This window comes from Pelodiscus sinensis, chromosome 17 (genome assembly GCF_052426305.1).
Source record: "Pelodiscus sinensis isolate ZL-2025 chromosome 17, ASM5242630v1, whole genome shotgun sequence".
Lineage (NCBI taxonomy): Eukaryota > Metazoa > Chordata > Testudines > Trionychidae > Pelodiscus > Pelodiscus sinensis.
In genome coordinates, this window is record NC_143068.1 from 4,109,537 (window position 1) to 4,130,974 (window position 21,438).

At 47.6% G+C, this 21,438-nt stretch overlaps 1 protein-coding gene across 1 annotated transcript in view; it reads right to left on the reverse strand.

Moving 5' to 3' along the window:
- Window positions 1-1,441, reverse strand: part of UQCC1 (ubiquinol-cytochrome c reductase complex assembly factor 1) — a 112,306-nt gene extending 110,865 nt beyond the window's left edge. Inside the window, exon 1 of the mRNA XM_075901448.2 lies at window positions 1,127-1,441. Within this exon, the coding sequence (XP_075757563.2) occupies window positions 1,127-1,294 (168 nt within the window). The 5' untranslated portion in view covers window positions 1,295-1,441. The remainder of the gene's footprint in view (window positions 1-1,126) is intronic.
- Window positions 1,442-21,438: the final 19,997 nt, after the last annotated feature.

Here is a 21,438-nt window from a genome sequence, read left to right on the forward strand (position 1 = left end):
CGCTGTGGAAGCTCTATACTGGGACCATGAGAAGGGATACCTCACCTCCTCCCACTCCAGCCATATTTGCTCCATGCTGGAGCCAGAGGAAGGGGCCGCCTCCCCCTCTGGCCATGTACCTAACCCAAATGTGCCCCAAAGCTACTGCTGCCAGGAGATAGGTGGTCCTTTCGTGTCCCCTACCAAGCCTAACCTGGACCTGTCCCCACCAGAAGACATGCACCTCTCCATGGCTGCTTCAGCGGACACAGCGAGGAGGGATGCTTCTTACCGGACCCCGGGCTGTTGCGGAGAGAGAGCTGGGATAGTCCTTTCTCCCCAGGTCAGTCTGCATACTAAACCCTTCATCCTCTGCCCAACTCAATGATTCAAGTGAAGCACATAGACTTTCATTTTATTTTCCAACAAACAAAAATGAATTGAGCAATGCAAGCTAAATCTTCTAACAGCAAATATTATCATCAATAAGAGCAAAGACTCAGGCTTTTATTTTCACTATTGCCTAAAGTACTTGTGAGTTATGAAGAAAGAGCTATGGCTTCTCTAAATATCAAAGTGTTAAAGATCTTTTTTTGTGCTAATGGGGGCCAGCCCCCAAAATGATTTGCAAATGTCCGAATTAATAAAAGCTTTAACATTCAGAAAATTAGCTCAGCAGGTCACAGAGGACTGTAAACAGTAATTCTTGAAATGTCCTGACATACAGCTTCCAACAAGTGAGGCGATCCTGAAATAAAACCCAGCGACTTCTATGGAGAGTGACTAAAGGCGGCGCTAAGGTGTCTGACGTGAGACTTGTCCGACGCTCATGAATCGAGGCCGCGCAGCCACGGTTCAAGGGAAAGGAGATCGGTATCCCGGAAAGGTGCTTGGCTCTGAGCCGAAGGCATCCAGGCTGTGTCAGGCGCTGCAGCCCAGCTCCCCTCCCCGAGCCGCGCGCCAAGCGGCACAGCCGGGCCTGCCAGACCCGCCGGTCGAGTCCCGGGCCCGGGTACCGCTCCCAGGCCGTGGCACCCGCTGCATTGGCGGGCGGCTACCGGCACAAGCCGCGCAGCAGGGAGGCTCCGCAGCCGCCGGACCCCGAGCGCAGAGACAAGCTGCGGCTCCGACCCAGCCTTTCACTCACCGCAGCTCTCCCCAAGGCCGCCATGACAGTCCGGAGCACTTCCGGAACATGGTAACTACTTCCGGTTCTGATGGGAGGGTGCTGCGGGTGGAATTCTAAACTGCGCGTGCGTATACACTTCCTAGCCTGCCAGCCCTCCCTCAAGCCCCAGGCGCCGCGCACGGTCATGGGTGGCGCGAGCGCCAGTGGCCTGCTTGGTCACTCAGCCGCCTCCCCACACACGGCCGGCGTTGCCAGGCGCCTGCGCGGGGCGCCACGGCCGGGGGACCGGAAGTAGCGGGCAGACACGAAGAGCTGGGGCAGGCCGCCTCCTTGCGAAGATGGCGGCACTTCCTGTGACGCGGAGAGGGGCAAGCGACGGGGTTGGACGGCCGGAAGGCGCTGGGGGGGACGCCGTGGGCGGTTGCCTGGAGACAGGGGCACTAACGGCTGTGACCGGCCGAGCTGGGCTGCGGGAGCGGGCCTGGCCCGGAAGAGGCAGGTTGGAGGAGGGGAGTCGGTGGGCGGAGGCAGAGCCTGAGGCATTGATATCCGGGTTCTGAGCGCTGGGCGGCGAGAGGCCGGGGGGTCTGGAGCGAGGGTTGCCAGATGGCTAACCAACAATACCAACCCCCCCCCCCCCCCCACACACACACACAAAACACCGGCGGGAAAAAATGTTGCGAAAAAAGGGGGGAGACCAAAGTTGTTGAGCCAAAAAAAAAAAAAAAAAAAAAAGGACCCTGCCCACCATCTTGCCTCCCTGTGTCAGACCAGACAGCCCCCCAGCAGAACCTCTGGCACCCCGTATTTTCACCTCCTGGCTGAGGAAAAATCTGAAAACACCAGACGTTTTAGGTGTCGGGTATCTTCTGAATTTTTTTACCGGACAGTAGGTGAAAATACCAGACTGTCTGGCTCAATACTGCACACCTGGCAACCCTAATTTGAGCAAGATGGAGGGGGCTGAAAAGGCTCTGCAGTGGAGCTGGTAGGCAGCAAGCTAGACAGATTTGGAGGTAAGAGGAGAAGGGAACAAATACAGACTAGGGAAATAAGTGACTAGGAATAAGAGATCCACCGGAAAAGGGCTTTTTTCCGGAGGATCGGGGCCAGTGTAGACGCTCTTTTCCGGCTTTTCTACAAGCCGGAAAAAAGCGGCGGACATTTTTATTTAAATGCCGCGGGGGATATTTAAATCCCCCGCGGATTTCCCTATTACGACCTGGAAAATTAGCATGCCCCTTTCGGAAAAGGGGCCAGTGTAGACGTAGCCCTAGTGAAATGAGGGTTATGGGAGTTGGAGTAAGTCCTCCAGCTCGCCATTATTTCTAAATAATGGTTTGCTGTGTAAAAGCGCTCTTCACTTCAGAATAACATCGGTTCTGAAATAACACCACTGTATAGACATAGCCTTAGAGAGTTTAAAAATGTAAAATATATGCATAGATGAGTCACTGTTTGTAATTCCAAATGGTGGCAATGATGTAATAAACTACCAGTTTCCTAAAAGTCTTTTCAAGGTACCCAGCTTGTCTCTGGAGATCTTCAACTTTGCATCTGGTACACTTCCCTCTAAGGATGCAAACAGTTCAGAGCTCCAGGATCTTTCCTTCAATCCATATTTATAGCTTCTTATAGAAAACCAGTTAAAAGTGTCATTACCCATGTGGGCTTTTCCAGTGGTGACAGGAATGCAAACTGAGTCTTTGACCTCTGATCAGTACACAGGCATTAGGTCTACACTGCCTCTTTTTGGCGGAAGAGGCAATGCAAATGAAGCGCTCATTAGCAACTTCTTGCACTTCATTTGCATATTCTCTTCCAATGCTTTTTGCAGAAGAGGTTTGTTCCAAAGAAAGCAGTGTAGACAGGTCTGTTTTGCGCAAAAAGGGTTTTTTGCGCAAAATGGACCTGTCTACACTGCTTTTTTTGGAACAAACCTCTTCCAATGCTTTTTGCGGAAGAGAATATGCAAACGAAGTGCAAGAAGTTGCTAATGAGCGCTTCATTTGCATTGCCTCTTCCGCCAAAAATGTGAGCATTTGCTTTGAAATTAGCTTTTTTTCTATTAGCAGTCTTCATTTGTATTCTACTTGGCTTCTGGTTAGATAGATATCTATCAGGGATGGTCTAGATAAGTGGAGCACAACCTGTGGGTTGTGACCCCCAAGGGGGTCGTGGCTGTCTTTTGGGGGGAGGAAGAGGGGGTCGTAGCGCTGGCCTGGCTGCCATTTTTTCCCCGGCACAGCATACACATGGTGGGGGGCGGGGGAGTGGCAGGTGAGCAGAGCGGCATTTTTTTTTCTCCCTCAACCAAAATTTTCCTGGGGGTTATGCTGGGGAAAAGGTTGTGCACCACTGGTCTAGATCAGGGCTCCTCAACTTTGGAAGCCCTAGGAGCCACAATGATACTCACAGCACATGACAAGGGCTGCAACTTAAATGGGGTTGCATATACATGCAAATAGCTTCTTTCACACTGACGGGCATGAATACAAAGCACTTCCCACAATGCCCCGGTGCTCCCAGCACCTTCTCCGTGGAGGTTAGAAACGCTGACACCCTTTACCGGTCTGTTCCAGCCAGCCCATCCGCTTGCGTCTTTCAGTGCCCACTCTGCCTGGGAGACACCCCGCCCTTGTTGTCACGTTACTGGATTTTAAGGGGATCAGACAGGTCACTGCTGCACCCATGGGGGGGTGCCCCAAAGGATGTACAAAGGGGGCCATGTGATGTGTCAAATGAAAGCTTGTATTTTACTGATTCTGTATATGCTGTTGATGTACTTGTCTGATATCTGTATGTGGAGTTATAAATATGTAATCTATGCTTATGCTGGATGATTCTCTGAGACAGAGCAATGGGCAAAGAATGTTCAGCTAGTGACTATGCTGATTAGCAGGGCTACAGGGACAATGGCCAAATACACACCTGAGGAATGTGTCTGGGACATGCAAACCAGCCAGTATCTGATGACCATGGACATGGGACACAGGGCTAGGTCACTGGGCCATGTGACCTGCTCTGGCCAGGAAGATGCCATTTGGTCTTAAATTCTGTTCCTGATCCCAGCTGCAGCCTTGTGAGGGGCAGAGAGCCGGGAAGAATCGTAGACCCCTTCTGACGTAGGATGTACACCAGAGACTTTTAAGATAGCTGTTTATAACATCTCTGCTAGGAGCCTGCATCGAGAACCTGGTGATTTGATGCATGTAATGTATTCTCCTTAAACAACATTACTCTCATGCTTTTCTTTCATTTAGTAATCTAAAGGTTTACAGATTCTAATGGATTGGCTCAGCGTGCTCTTGTGGATAAGATCCAAAGTGTAAATTGACTGGGAACTGTGGCTGGTCTTTTGGGACTGGGAGAACCCATTCGGGGTAGGTGAGATTGGGTTCTGTAATCCCTCACCTGTGTGTTAGGCCGGGGGCTGATTGGGGCACAGGGAGAGCTGGAGTGTCTGAGGGGTTTTGCTCGGTGTGACTGGTTTGTGACCTGTTTGGGAAGGGCTCTCGTCAGGGGCTGTAAGGAGCCCTGAGTTTGAGCAATTCACCCTGAACAGATACCCTCAGCTGTGCCCAGACCCAGCCCGGTTCATCACACCCCTCTTGGGAGACACCTCACCCTTGTGGAGCGTGTTCCCAGTGGAAGCAGTGTTCAAAGGATCCCACCCACAGGCTGCGTGTTGAGCCCTGCATAAACCCAAACTGCCCCGTAGGTGGCCAACAAATGGGCCATGGGCCGAGTAGCCCTGGTCTAGATGGTAGTGGGTCCTGCCATGAAGGCAGGGGACCAGACTTGATGACCTCTTAAGAGGTCCCTTCCAGTTCTAGTATACTATGAGTCTTTCCCCTTTGAGGGGTTATTTATTTATAGACTCATAGACTTTAAGGTCAGAAGGGACCATTATGATCATCTAGTCTGACCCCCTACACAGTGCAGGCCACAAAATCTCACCCACCCCTCCTAGAATAATCCTCTCACCTGTATCTCAGATATTGAAGCCTTCAAATACTTTGAAGACCCCAAGATGCAGAGAATCCTCTAGCTGTGATCTGTACCCCATGCTACAGAGGAAGGCAAAAAACCTCCAGGGCCTCTGCCAATCTACCCTGGAGGAAAATTCCTTCCCGACCCCAAATATGGTGATCAGCTAAACCCTGAACATGTGGGCAAGACTCATCAGCCAGACACCCAGAAAGTTCTCTACAGTAACTCCTATCATCCCTCCATTGACCTATTTCCCACTGATAATGAATGGTCAATTAGTTACCAAGATCATGTTATCTCATCAAACCATCCCCTTCATAAACCCATCTAGTTTAATCTTGAAACCAGATAGATCTTTTGCCCCCACTACTTCCCTTGGAAGGCCATTCCAGAACTTCACTCCTCTAATGGTTAGAAACCTTCGTCTAATCTCAAGTCTAAACTTCCTACTAGCCAGCTTATATCCATTTGTTCTTGTGTCCACATTGGTATTAAGCTTAAATAATTCCTCTCCCTCCCTGGTATTTATCCCTCTAATATATTTAAAAAGTGCAATCATGTCCCCCCTCAGCCTTCTTTTGGTTAAAGTAAACAAGCCAAGCTCCTTGAGTCTCCTTTCAGGGATATATACACAATATAAGTGTTTGTTACTACATTATAACAGCATACAATAAGTGAAACAATACAAATAACATAACATTGTTTTCATGACATTTGAACACCAAATACACTCATATACATTTAACAGTCATTTTAATCTATATTAATACACAAGTGAATTGGCCTAGGGCTCTGGCCTGAGCTGACAGCTGGTCTGCTACCCTCACACCTATTGCCCACTATGATTTGGATACATAGCAGGCAATGTCTAAATTTGAGGCCAGAAGCCCCCCGCAAGGTGGTTAGTGCACTTGCAGACAAGGGAGCCTCCATGGCCAGGCTAGCACTGCAGGAGGCTTCTGATGTGACACGTTTGGCAGCACGAGCCATGGATCTGCATTCTTGAGTGGAGAGCAGGATGGTTACTCCTCCTTGGGGTTGTCTCTGGAAGCTCAGCATTCCCATCCAAGACCTTCCATTTACTGAACCTGTCCTACTTGCAGAACAGACGGACACCAAATTACATGGGCTCAGTGACTCCGTTACATCCTAACAACCTTGCAGTTGTACATTCCAGGGCTGGAGAGGAAAAAGTTGAAGCCCCATCCAAAAGAGCCCTACTCCCAACAAGAACCTCAGGGATGTTCAAAGCCCTCCTGGAGGAGGCAGAGCCATCACTCCCAGCCCTCTTCCAGCCAGGCTTGCACACCTTTAGAGGGCACACCTGAGGGCAACATAGTTTTTACACTGAATCCTCCTTATTTATTTGCATCCCACCTTCACTCCTAGCCTGGAGAGACATTGCCACAGACCATTGGATCCTAGCCACTATACAGCGTGGCTATACTCTACAGCTATCCTCTACCCCACCTTACCACTCACCCTTCCTGTTTCTCTTCAGGGACCTTTCTTACAAAGAACTTCTTGAGCTGGAGGTTTTGGAGTTGCTTTGGGCAGGGACAGTGGAGAGGGTACCACCTCATTTCAGAAACCAGGGCTTTTTAAAAAAAAAAAAAAAAAAAAAAAAAAAAAAAAAAAGAATAAAACACAAAAGCCAGAGGGAGCTTTCGTCCTATCCTGGACCTGTAAGGCCTGAACCATCACCTGGTCCACCTCAAATTTTGTATGGTTTCCCTGGCTTTGATTATTCCTGACCTGGATCCAAGGGACTGGTATGCCACCCTCAACCTCAAAGATGCATATTCCCATAAAGCAATCTTTGAGGGACACAGACGATTTCTTTGATTCATGGTAGGTCTGAACCATTACTAGTTTGCAGTAAGGATGTTAAATTTAGATTAATTGGTTAATTGAATAGCTTATAAGGATGCCTCTGCCTTTGAGGTGTAGCACGAGCCCAAGGGCTGTAGGGGTCTTCCGCTGGCCCTGTGCTTGAGGCATTTCAAAGTGGCAGTGCTGTATGAAACCCGGGGTCAGCGGGGGAGTGGGCTTCACGTGGCACTGCTGCTTTGAAATGCTGCATGCAGCCTGGGGCCAGCTGGGGCTATATGCAGCATTTCAATGCTGCAGCACTGCATGGAGCCAAGGGTCTGGCTCCAGGCAGTTCTGCCACTTTGAAGCACCCTCACCTCCCCAACTGCCTCTTTCTGATAGGGGCAGGCAGGCAGTGACTAGTGTGTCGACTGTCCGATAAGCATTTTCTTATCAAATAGTCAACTAGTTGTTCACATCTTTAGTTTGCAGTGCTGCCCTTTGGGCTGACCATGCTCCTCAGGGTTTTCACAAGTTGTATGTCAGTGGTAGCAGCTTACCTAAGGGTACGTCTAGACTACCGCGTTTTGTCGACGGAAGTTTTGTCGACAGATACTGTCGACAAAACTTCCGTCGACAAAGAGCGTCCAGACACATGGAGTTCTGTCGACAAAGCAAGCCGCTTTGTCGACAGAACTCCGTAGTCTGGACGCAGTGCTACAGGCAATAACACCTTCTATCGACAGAACTCTGTCGACAGAAGGTGTTTTGCCTCGTAAAATGAGGTATACCAGCGTCGACAAAACTGCGGAGTTCTGTCGACGTTATGTCGACAGAACTCCGCGGTAGTGTAGACGCTGGTATTGTTTTGTCGACAAAACTAGGTAGTCTAGACACACCCTCTGACTATTATGCAGCAGGCCAGAGATGATCCGATGTTTGGCAGAGCTGAGTTGTGGTCTGCATGTAGAAAGCACTCAAAGAACAGTTACCTGTTTTCATAACTGATGTTCTTTGAGATGTGTTGCTTATGTCCATTCAACTTCCTGACTTTCTTCGCTGTTGGAGTTTCTGGCAAGAAGGAATTGAGAAGGGAGGGGCCCGGTGGCACCTTATATATTGCAGCATGTGCATGCCACTCCAGAGGGTGCTGGAGTCAGTAACCTACGGATACCGCTGAGGGAAAAATCTTCCAGCACCAGTGAATGTGGCAAGCACACACACACCTATGTTAAATGGACATAAGTAACACATTTCAAAGAACTCCAGTTATGGAAACAGGAAGCTGTCTTCTCTAGGCTTCTGCCAGTTCTTATAGGCTGCTCTTTGGATTTCTTGCTGCCTGTCTAGTTCTGTAACATGCCTTCTTTCATGTATGTCTGTCTCTCTCCCCCACATCCCTCAGCAAAAAGCCCTCTACCTCCACAATCCAGAACTCCCGGGTGGGTTCAACAACCTCCTTTTAATAACCGATATCAAGGTTTATTCAGTTCATAACAGTGCTGAAGAGCTGTGTCATTCACATAGGCTGCGTCTAGACTGGCATGATTTTGCGCAAATACTTTTAACGGAAAAGTTTTTCTGTTAAAAGTATTTGCGCAAGAGAGAGTCTATACTGGCACATGCCTTTGTGCAAAAGATTTGCTTTTCGCAAAAGCGTCCGTGCCAGTGTAGACAGTCTTGCGCAAGAAAGCTCCGATGGCCATTTTAGCTATCGGGCTTTCTTGCGCAATAAATTAACGTTGGTGTCTACACTGGCCCTCTTGCGCAAGAATACTTACGCAAGAGGGCTTATCCCTGAGCGGGAGCAGAGGAGTATTTGCGCAAGAACCACTGATTTTGTACATTACAAAGTCAGTGTTCTTGTGCAAATACTCGTGGCCAGTGTAGACAGGCGGCAAGATTTTGCGCAAAAATTATGCCAGTCTAGACGCAGCCATAGTGATGATACTAGAGTCTACCTTCTCTCACTAGGTCCTGTTGCATCCTCACACATGAAAGGGGTGAAGGTCACTTCTGAACCCCACAAGGGCAAATGTGCACTTTCTTAGATAGCTCTCAGCAACACATCTGCTTCTGATAGTCAGACTCTGCCCCCACACTTGATGATCTCGTTTAAACACATATATGTACTTGGTATAAAACAGGTCAGGAAGGTTGAAGCACCATATATGAGAAAACATTTTCCAGATTTCAGCTTCCTCCAAGGTAATATGCAAGTGTAATTAAAACAGAACCTGGAAATACAGAATACAGTGCCCCATTCAAAGTGTGTTGTAGGAGCTGAACTCCCTTCATTGATAGTTTTCCAAAACACACAGCTGCAAAAATCTTTATCCAGGAGCAGGGAATAAATTAAGTCTAAACACCTCTGTACATATAGTGCTTTTCAGTGTCAAGTGCTGTGCCCAGTCTAACCTCTTATTCAGCAAGAGGCACAAATGGAAAACCTTTCTGACCAGCAAACATGTTCTTCAAAAACACACAAATGAGAAGAAAAGCTCATGAAGGTAAAGGCAGCTGAATTACTGTAGCGTCTTTTTCCTATAGCTGTCTGCTTCAGCTTGCCAGGCTCCCAACTAGGCCTTGTGCCAAAGTACATTCAGAAGTAGGCATGGGGGGGAGGGGATGCAGGGGCAACATGGGGAGCAGGCAGTGGCAAATGGAACAATCATAGATATCTAGCTAAAGATAAACAAATGAACTTGTTTACCATTGGTCTGGATGGGTGCATCTATACAGCAGAGCTTATCTCGAAAAAGCATGAGGGCAGGGGCCTGGACTCGATCTCGTGGCCCCTTCCAGTTCCAGTGTTCTATGAGGCTGTGCAAATTGAGTTCTATTATTTAGAAATGGGGAGAATCTACACAGCATTTATTTTGAAATAGAGCACTCCTCCTCTAACTTCCCTTACTCCTCATACAAGAAGGGTTATAAGAGTCAGAGCAAGAAGTCCTCCAACTTGACAGTATTTCAACATTTCGAAATAACTGCCTGCCGTGTAGATGCAGACTAAGTTATTTTGAAATAACACTAGTTATTCTGAAATAATGTTGCTGTGTAGACATACCCGACAGGAGCAGAACCTGCCAGGAGATGTAAGGATGGGTCCCAATTTCCAGTCTAGCCTGGTGTTTTTCCACTTTTTCCTACAGCATTCATTTCGGGGTTAAAGCTTTGTAGACATGCCTGTGGGAACCCTGCTTTGATTGGTTGGAAATGAGCATGGCATAATCTAAACAGCATAAAACCCATTTTTGCTTCAGCCCAAAGTGAAGAGCTTGGAAGGGGCACAAGAGAGGAGTGGACCGGGGAGTTGAGCTGTCTCTAGCTAAGAGTCCAGTTGATAGAGTTAATCATACCATTTTGGAAAGCAAGCATGCTCTCAAACTCCTTATAAATAATACTCCAATTTATGTTTTGAGGCTTTTTTATTTAGAAACTTCCAGCTCAGAAAGCTGGCAGTACAGAGTACAGTACTCACACACAGGGCTGTCCTTATCAATGCTGGTGCCCTATGCAGCCCAGAACCTGCACCCGCTTGGAGGAGAGCTGCTTTGTAGTGGCCTGTCCCCATGGGGAGGGGCATGATGCAGGGGCAGAAGCTATGGAATGCAGGAGGATTGGAGAGCAAGGATGCTCACTTGCAACCTTGGGAATAGGCAGGTGGCATGGGCAGCAGCGAGAGGTGTGAGCCTGCGGGCTGAAGGAGCAGCAGGTGGCTGCACCACTGGCTAGAGAGAAGCAGTGGTTTTCCCTTCTGCTGTGGAAGGGAAAAGTGCTGCTGCTTTCTCATTGGGGGATGGATCTGGCAGCAGGAGTTGGTGCTGAACTCGCAGGGAGCAAGGGGGGTGGGTAAGGGATGGGACTGATCACTGGAGCTGATATACACCATTCTGCGTCTAGGGCACCACAAAATTTGGGGCAGTTTGGTGCCCAAATTTTGTGGTGCCCCATGCAGCTTCAAAGTTTGCATATTGGAAGGGACAGTACTGTTCACACAGGCACTGTAGTTTGATTATATAATACCATGGAGAGACAGTAGCCTCTTTCAATAGTTAACAATACACCAAGCTCCCATTAAATGTCTGATTTATCCCTTCTGTAAGTCTGCCTTAAAATTAGTTTGCCCTGAACATTGCCAGGTTTACTCTGCAGGCCACTTTCTGCTAAGTGGGAAGAAAATTTGGGATCATCTTAGGAATGTTAAAGACTAATCAACTATCCGATAAGCATCTATGGGATAGAGGCAGCAACGGGGTGGGCGGCACAAAACAGCTTCTGGATTACCTTATTGAAGTCCAAACAATGCAGTTCCGTTAAAGTACCCAGCCTCAGGCTTCCACCTAAACACCCCAGTCAAATAAGGCTGTACCAATCCAATGGATCAGATACATTATCTTCCAGGTAATTAATATTTTAGATCTTATGCCAAATATATGCTTTTAATTAGCCTAAAATTTATTAAAGGAAACAGAGAGATAGAATTGGTTAAAATATACATACAGACATGAGATCAATTCTTGAGGTTAAAAAACATAATAAAGATGGTGATTTTGTAGTTGCAGATGGATCTTTTCAGATCAGTCCAGTTATTAAATCAGTGTTCATAATAATGGAACCAGGATCTCCTGGAACCTCATCCTTTAAAACACCTACCATTCCAAAGCTCTAACAATGCAAGTCTGCATTTCAAATTCTTTTCCATCCCAATGTAACAGCCCAACTATCATTTACACTTCTTCCCAACAAGTTTTTAAAGGACAACCCTGAATCAGTCAACCCTTCCTGGCCATGGACCACAGTTTAATCAACTGTCTAATATTTCAGTCAACTCGTGAAGTCATTCTGCCGCTCTACTCTGCACTAGTTAGGCCTCAGCTGGAGTACTGTGTCCAGTTCTGGGCGCCACATTTCAAGAAAGATGTGGAGAAATTGGAAAGGGTACAGAGAAGAGCGACAAGAATGATTAAAGGTCTAGAGAACATGACCTATGAAGCCAGGCTTCATGAACTGGGCTTGTTTAGTTTGGAAAAAAGAAGATTAAGGGGGGACATGATAGCGGTTTTCAAATATCTAAAAGGGTGTCACAAGGAGGAAGGCGAAAATTTGTTCCTCTTGGTTTCTGAGGACAGGACAAGGAGTAATGGGCTTAAAGTGCAGCAGGGGAGGTTTAGATTGGACATTAGGAAAAAATTCCTAACTGTCAGGGTGGTCAAATATTGGAATAAATTGCCAAGGGAGGTGGTGGAATCTCCCTCTCTGGAGATATTTAAGAACAGGTTAGACAGACATCTGTCAGGGATGGTGTAGGTGGAGCTTGGTCCTGCCTTGAGGGCGGGGGGCTGGACTCGATGACCTCTCGAGGTCCCTTCCAGTCCTATTATTCAATATAATAGCACATCCATTCAAAGTCAATTGGATTTAGACAGTGAACCTGGTCAGGCACTTTGAAAGTCCTAAGAGGCACGTAACTTCATATGTAGGTGCCTAACACCTTTGAAAACCTTTCCTCCCAGTCCAGTCACTTCAGTGATAACCTGCCTTAAAAAACTCCAGAGAGGTAGATTCAGTTTCTTTGAAACTCACTGGATGGCTCTGCTTGAAGAAAATAGTAAAGCAAATGTGTTAGCTCTTTTGGTTAAGGTTAGTTATGGGCCTGACCCTACTCTCACTAATGTCAATAGGATTTCTAGTGTGAGCAGGATCAAGGAGTGTGTGTAAGAGAGCACTTGTGGCTCTGTGTTGGGCAGCTGCTGCTTAGAAAGAATACTAGGGGCTGCACCCCCTGCTTGCTATGCTCCCCAATCCCCTTCTCTCTGGAGGTAGGCAGCTTCAGCTCTCCTCACCAGCTGCCGGGAAGTTGGGCCAGGCTGAGGTGTGGTACTCTATCCAGCCTCGGCTCTCTCCCCCTGGCCACTGGGGCGTTGGGAAAGGCCGGGCCAAGGCCTCTCTGTGGCAGGCCTGGCTCTCTTCCCCCTGGCTACCAGAGGATTGGGCCAGGCTGAGGCTGAGGCTGCTCCTCAGGAGGCCTGGCTAGAGGCCATGCAGCTCCCCTCCCGGTGCATGGGGTAGCGGTATGGTCTCATGGCTCCCTGGAGTGCAAGGGAGTGGGAAGGGCATGCTGCTGGGGAGGGGGGGGGGGGGAGAGACAATGCAGAGTGATGTATGAAGTCACTCTGTCTTCCCTCAGGAAGTTGTTTTTAAAATATAGAGAGAGAGATTAGTAGGTTTTTAAAAGGTGGCTCCTGTCAGAGATCTACCTTAAGTTGAGCTTTTGAGAATGAAGGATCAGAATTTCTGTTCCTGGCTGCACATGAAGTTGGCTTTGTTATGTAGAGGGATTGCCCAAGTACCACTAAGGCTGAGACCACAACTTAAGCTGATTTTGGTTCCTCTTGTACCTTGAAAAGGGAAAGAGAAAGAAGGATCCATACCCACACTTTCAACCTTTAGCTACCACATCTCATGGCACTAGCATATTTCCCATAGTTAATTAAACTGAGTAGGTGCTGCTGAAATTAAACCCCCTTAAAAAACTGGTCTGTTTCTGGCTATGCTGCTATTTGGAGTGGGCTAGGGCAAGCAGAGCCAACAGGAGTTCATCTGACCCAGCGTGAGTTTCTTGGACAACTATGCAAGTAAACATAGTGACATATTTTACGAAAGGGTTTAAATTTCAAAAGTACTGACTCTGGTTAATTAAGCCTCAGCTGCCATTCTTGCTAACTTGCCTATGTGGCTGATTTTGCTATGCTCTCTCAAGCCAGACTAGCAAGGGGTACATGAGTGCAAGCTGGAAATCACACTTCCAGCTTCAAGTGTGGCCCTAACCCAAGTTAGATTTTGGTATTGTCCTGTGTAAATAGGAGTGTAAGGGCAGGAGCATTTCAGACACTCAATTTGAAAGATAGACAATTCCCTGTCAACCAGGGAAATGGAGAAATCGCAGAGAAGTTTCACTTTCTAACCCAGCCAGTGAGAAATGAAAAACCCAACGTACCTTAAAGGCACAGTGGCAGTGAAAAACAAAACATCAGGATCAGGCCCTCATTTCTCTCAGAGAAGCTCCTGCCTCAGTCAGCTCTTTCCTCGGCCTGAAGGCTTGTTCTCATAGAATCATAGGACTGGAAGGGACCTCAAGAGGTCATCGAGTCCAGCCCCCTGCCCTCAAGTTCACCGTTCACCTTTGAGCTGTTCAACTTCTCTTACAACTCCTCCTGCATGCTTTGCAGGTGTGGCAGGGCAGGGCAGGGCAGGGCTGACTAAGCGCAGAGCAGCCCTTTCACTCCTTGCTCTGCAATATGGGGTTTGTAGACCTCCTGACTCAGTCTTCCTCACAAGCATATTTGTGAGCTTTTTTCACTCCATGCTGAATTTGAAAGGAATGTGGCAGAAGGGGAAGATACTGGTGGATAAGCTGGGGGTTCTTGTCCTTCTTGACACTTAACCACCTCATGATTAATTGCGGGGGTATGATTAGTGAGGGGCTTGCATGGATTTCCCAGGCAGTAATATTGGAGAGACTGTCAAAATGAGTCCTCCCTTTTCTACCATGGAATATGCCTGCTCCTGAGGGAACCCTTTGTGGCTCAGATAGATTATACATGTTCCTTGCAGACATTTCCTAGGGCAATACTGAGCCTAGTACATGTCAGAGGCATTGGTTTGCAGAATGAACACTTTGAGAAATTAGAACTGGACAGTACAATTCTTTTAACAAGTGTCTCTCAATTTCTAAAAGGACTTTTTGCAGGCCTCAGACCAATGACCCATCTTGGGGCTATTGTTCTTAGTTTAGTCTGTGAGGAGGGACTGTCATCACCCAAAATCCTGGCACAAATTGGAAGCAGTCATTTTGGAATCAAAAACCCTTTGAACTTGTTTCTTCGTGGTTGAAAGAGAGCAGGTGTCGAGGGCCTTTGTGAGGCAAACTCAGCCAAACCAGAACTGCTAGTTCAGCTGCTGTGATGGGTTATCCCAGGGACCTAGTCAGAGGGCATCTGGAAAGTTGTGGACCCAGCTCCTAGGGTGCTGCAGGACAAGCTGTGCTGCTTTCTGAACAACACTCATATCTTCAGGGGGAAGTTTTGGTGGAGGACACACAGTTGTACCCCTCTGTGCTGAGCCACTCCCACCTGGCCCTCCTGAAGGACCTCTTAAGTCCAAGGCCCTCCAGCCTGAGTCCAAAACACAGTTTAAGTCTGGCCCTTTCAGGCAAGTCCCAGGCCCTCTTGCCTGAGTCCAAAACACCGTTCAGGGTTGTAGCGAGGACGCACCCCAAGTAGGGAGACCCAGGCCCACCCTACTCCACCGGGTCCTGGCCCACAGCCCTGTGAGTGACCAGATAGCATGTCACTCCCTCAGCTGGGCAATCTGGCCAAAACACACCGAGGTTCTCAGCACGGGAGAGGCGGTTCCTGCTCCTGCCCTGGGCCACTTCCTACCTGGCTCACTGGGGTTCCTTCCTACGTACTCATCCAGCTTGCTGTGCCCTCTGGGCCAGCGTCTCCTCAGCAGGCAGCCTCTGGGATGCACCAGCTCGCCTCCACGTCCCCACTGGCCTCTTCTGGAGTCTCTGGTGACAGCTGTGCAGGAGCTCCCTTCACAGGTCCTTCTCCTCCAGCTGCCACCCCTGATTGAGTCCTTCCCCAGGCTTTTATAATGGAGCTACAGCCCGGGCATGTTTGGTAGGGCTCCGGGGGAGGGGCATCTGCAGCCAGGTAACCTTGGCTGGGCCCTGCAGGCTTAGTGCGGGGCTGCCTCGCCCCGTCACACCCTCCCACTTAGATAACATCTATTTTGCTTCCACTTCTGGTGGGCTCCATTCTCAGACCATCATCTAGTGGCCATGATGGCCTTTCATCTTGCAGAGATGGGGGCATGGCTCATTGGCATTTCAACAACACCTTGATGGAGTACTTGGTGTTCAAGCCATCCTTCCGGCAGTTCTGACTGGCCAGATAGGGCAGAGGCATGCCTTTCCCTCAATGCAGCAGTGGTAGGACATGGGGAAGGCCTACACCTTGCTCTTCTGCCATGACTACATCTAGGGGACCCTCTGGAGGAGGGATGCAATGATAGAGCACAACATTTTATAGAATCATGGAATTATAGGGTTCGAAGAGACCTCAAGAGTTCATCTAGCCCAAACTCCTGCTCAAAGCAGAATTAATCCCAACTAAATCATCCCAGCAAGTGCTTTGTCAAGCCTGGCCTTAAAAATCTCTAGGCATGGAGATTCCACCACCTCCCTATGTACCACATTCCAGTGCTTCCCCATCCTCCTAGTGAAATACTGTTTCTTAATATCCAACCTAGACCTTCCCCACAGCAACTTGAGACCATTGCTCCTCGTTCTGTCATTTGTCATCAATGAGAATCCCCCTTCAAGTAGTTGAAAGATGCTATCAAAGCCCCCATCACTCTTCTGCAGAGTAAATAAGCCCTGTCAGTCAACCTCTCCAGGGATACACTGTAGAAAAAATAGTCTCACCAGAGGCTTCAGGGTTTGGGATAAAATCACTGTGAAGCAAGGTCTGCCCACAACTGGAATCCATCAGGCCCATTAGCTCAGTTCTATTTATCTGAACAGGGGTTCAAATACAGACATGGTTTTCTGTCAGGCATACTTGTCCATAATGACAGTGGTACTGATTACCTCGGTGTCTAAATGAAAATCCTCCCTGCAGGCTGGACCCAAGTCTAACGTCTAAGGTAACCCATCCCTATGTGGCTGTCTGCTCCAAACCCCTAACTTTCCAATGGAGGAGCCTATGCGAGTTTCAGGGGCTTGTGTCTGGTCTGGGGGCTGAAAGGTAGGGATTTTACAAAGATTTTACAAAATAAGGGGCTTGTGTCTGGTCTGGGCCCCTTGCAAGCTTGTGCCTCAGCAACTCCCCTGTTGGACTGCCAAATCCCATGGCTAGTCCCTCCCTTGGTCTCAGGCAGTTGCTTAGATAATGTTGCCAGAGCAGTTTCTGCAGCTAAGTAATTTTCCACCAGCTAGAAACTCTGGGTGAGCATCCAGTCCCTCCCTGCAGCCTGAAGTATGGGAGAGAACTACCTCACCGTGATGAGCTCAGCTGCTCAACTCCAGTCCAAGTCTCCAACTTTAACCATGTCTGGGATAGGCCTCTTCATTTCTGGGAGACCAAGCAGGGCTCAGCTCCCAAGGTTATTTCTCTCCACAGGATGTCTATTAGAAGGTCAGATGCTACCTGTAGTCCACAGTACATAGCCTATGCTGGTCCTGTCAGGCAAGGTACCAACTGAGTGGCCACTTGACTGTCTCTATTCACTTAGATGTTATCAGGAAGGTCTCCAGGTTGTCTTTAGGCCAACCTTTGAGTTTTACTGACACACTCGGAACCACTGAGCCAGGTTACAGTTGCTCCTCCAGGAGACCCTGAAGCTACCTCAGAGCTATTACCTGCTGGACCAGCCTTTGCTGCTGTTGTGCCTCTGATGTCAGATGGGCTGCAGCTGCTGCTGCTGCTGCTGCTACTTCTTCTCATGATCCTCGTGAAAAGACACTTGAGGTCCATGTCCTCTGATTTACCAACCCTTGCCTATTGATCTAGGGCAGTGTTTCCCAAATGGTGTTCTGCTGAACCTTGGGGTTCTGCGAAGTGAAAATAAGGGTTAATCGAGAAAATTCCATGACAATAACATTTTAGGATTAAAAATAATAGTTAATATTTAAGCATTTATTAATTTTATTGAAAATAATTTTCATTTGTATTTGCCATAAGTGTCTCTGTGTAATGCCAGCTTAGCCAGAGAGTGGGGACGATTATATCACTACTACTTTTTCAGCTCCATATATATGACTGTTATTAGGAATTCCACAAATTTCTTTTGAGTTTAAAAGGGTTCTGTGGCCAAATAAAATCGGTAAACACTGATCTAGAGTACCAGACCCTCCTGGGTCAGTTTTTCCTTCCTTTCTCCCCCCTCTCCCTCCATCTCCACCAGTTGTAAAAGGGCGGACTCACTGCTGGTTCCTCCTTGTGGCCAGCTATGGTATAGCAGCTCTGTCTTCCTTGGGACTGTGACCACTGGATTCTCTGTCTCTTCAGCTGCCTGCCTCAGCCTGTGCTTTGGCCTTCCAGACATGTCACTGGGACAGCCCCTAAACCGAAACCAAAGGGAAGTAACACAAGTAAATAGGGTTAGTAAAAGAGAGAATGGAATGTCTCCCTCTCAGGGTGCATCCAGGTTTGGCCCTCCCATTCTTCAGGGAGGGAAATTCAGACAATGCTTATCAGAGCTCTTGCCTTCAATCAGCCATTTACTCAGAAACTGAGGATTGAAGGCTGTTCAAAGTCTGCCCACTAATGAGCTGTTCTGCTCCTCTTTTAAACTACTCTTCCCGTCTGTATACATCTTACAGGTGTGGTGTCCCAAAGCAGCTTTTTAACCTCTTGATGTCCAGTGTGGAGTTTAATTACTACATCATAGTCATAGATGAGCAAATTTTCTGTCCTTGATACATGAGTGTTATCATCATAGATGCTGGTCTTTCATTGATTCATAGATGTTAAGGCCAGTAAGACATTTTTAAAATCAGAAGATAACTTGCAGGTACAGATGACTTGCATCTAAGAGTTTTAAAAGATCTAGCTAAGGAGATTGGTGGACTATTAATGTTGATTTTCAATAATTCTTGGAACACTGGCAAAGTTCCAGACTACTAAAGCAAGCTAATGTTGTGCTAATTTTTAAAAGTCCTGTAATTACCTGCATCATTCTATAAGCCTGTCAACCTGACAGCCATTCCAGGCAAGATAACAGCATGGCTGATATAAGGATTTAATTCGTAAAGGATTAAAAGAGGTTTCTGTAATCAATGCAAACCAGTATAGGTTTGTGGAAAATAGATCTTGTTAAAGTAATTTGATTTTTTTATGTGATTACAAATTTGGTTTATGAAGGTAATAGTTTTGATGTAACATACTTAGACTTCTGAAAGACATTTGAGTTGGTACCACACAACATTTTGATTAAAAACCTGTCTTCGTAACTTATTTCAGTCTTTAGGAATTCAGTTTATTATTGACTGGAATATTTAGGGCACATTTCACAGCCTTGTTAACCAGATGTTACATACATTACTGGTCTTTGCACATGCTTATATTGATGATATTGCTGTCTTTAGGAACAAGGCCACAAAAATGATGTGGGTATTGTGTTGCCAAGTGTGAAGGATGCTGTTTGATGGTTAATGGGTCAAAATGCAAAATGGGAGTGAATGGAATGTACAAACCCCATACTGGGGAGGTAAGGGTTAAGGAGCAGCTCTGGACCCAGGAAGCCCTCCCCAGCAACTCTTGCTGGGTGTGCTCACAGTGAAGGCTGAGCTCAAAAGAAAGCAGCTCAGTTCAGTCAGGACTGATAGATCCAAGAAGCAGTGGTGTGGTGGGGCTCCTGCTAAGAAGCCACCAAGGTCTATGTTGCTAGGCCAGTCCTCACCACCAAGCCACCACAGGCCTTTTGGTTGTGAAGATCAGCAACGATGAGCTGTGACCGCATGAGAATGATCCCGCAGAGTATGGATGGAGAGGCCTCCAGGAGGGCCTGAGGAGTGAACACTGGTGCCAGAGCTGAAGTACTCTGGGCCCTGGCCCCAAAAGCCCCTCACATGCGCTATAGACTGAGGAACCAGGAGTAGAGGCTTGGGAGAAGCAGGAAGACCCTGGAACCAATGTTTCTGTGTAAGTTGTCTGGAACTAGTCAGCATGAGCAGGTTGCAGCGAGCGTGGGGGGTATGTGTATGGCTGCAAACAAAGGGGCAAGTTCACCAGATGGAAGCAAGCAGCCCTCTGCATGGACTCAGATGGGCAGGGGACACCTGGGTGTTTTTAGGACTGCCCCTTTCCTCAATATTGGGTGTCAGAGGAGTGGAAGAAGTGGAGCTGGGAGTCAGGACTCCTGGGTGGATTCTTTCCCTGGCTCTGGGAAGGGAGTGGGACTAGTGGTTAGACCAGTGGGACTGGGAGCCAAGACTCCTGGATTCTCTCCTGGCTCTGGCAGGGGGCTGGGGCTGGTGGATAGAGCAGTGGGGCTGGGAATCACAGCTCCTGAACATTATTCCTGGCTCAGAGAGGAGAATGGTGTTTTGTGGTTAGAGAGGGTTGGCTGTGAGCTAGGTTCTAGCCCTGAACCTTGGCTCTGGGAGAGGAATGGGGGCTGCAGTTGGAGGGAGGGGCTGAAAGTCAGGACTGTTAAGATATATAAAATGAATAGGGGTCTGGGATAGTGGTAAGGAGTTCAGCCACAGCAGGCATTCCCCTTGAATATGCTCTTTCCCTTCATTTTTGCAGCCTAGAAAAATAGATAAGCATGCAGCTGATCTTTGTTGTGTCTTTTGCTTATCCTCATTGCTGCTATATACAATATCTTCAGGGAGAAATTTCTTGTAATCTCTGTAACCTGCTGATTTAGAAAGTTTGTACTGTAGAACGTGTTGATTCAATTAGAAATTCTGTAAATAGTAATTAGGGGTAGGTATAATTTTATTCATTGTTTGTTTATTAATATTCATTTTATGGGAGTTCACATTACTAAATAAGGTTTTAGGAAAAGTAGTGACAGTTGTGTGAATTAACATACTAAAATAGATAAAAGGGTGTGATTGGCAGCAGGTTGTTACCACTCGGACGTTGTGTTGAATGTCCGAGGTAAATGTGTGTGGGCAATAAAGTAGTTCCGTTTACCCCCAACTGCTCCTGGGTCGCCTGCTTCTTCTCTAACAAGGACATCTGGGTTCTATTCCCAGCTTCTTGGCAGACTTGCAGTGTGACTGAAGTTAGTGTCTTATGGAGAGAATTATGGGTAACTGGTGGGGCAGGGAGAGTGCCACAGTTGCTGGGCGTGGGGGAGGATTGAGCCAGGGGCAGGACCTTGGAGGAGGGAGAGGCACAGGGAGTGGGGCCTCAGTCGGACGGGGCAGAGCAGGGGTGTCCATTTCTCAGAAGTTGGAAATTTGGTAACCCTAGTCCTCTAGACAGCAGCTTCATGAGGGCACCAGAGCCAGCAGGTCTTGCAAAACTTGGGATATGACATTTTGTGTCATATGGAAAGAGACATCTGGACAGGCCTGACAAATAAAGACATTTTCAAGTTCCTGGAGACAGGTCACATTATTATTATTGCTGATCATTTTGCGAGACAGCTTAGTCACAGTAAAGTAAATTGTTTCTGTTAGCACTTTGCAATAGACTGCAACAAATGATTTGCTCTCCTAACACAATCTGCTGTCTTCATCTTCTCTAGGGTTGCCAGATGGTTTAACCAAAAATACCAAACACTCCCCCCTCCCCCCTTCCCCCTCCCCCACCAAAAAAAAACACCTGGAAAAAAATTCTGTTGAGGGGGGGAAAAAAAAGAGAGAGACTAAAGTTGTTGAGGAAAGAGGGGGGGAAAAAGGACCCTGAGAGTTATTAAGAAAACAAACAAACAAACAGCATGGCCCCTTTAAGAAATGCTTTTGAAGCTTTTTGGCCCTAACAGGCTTCTGGCAG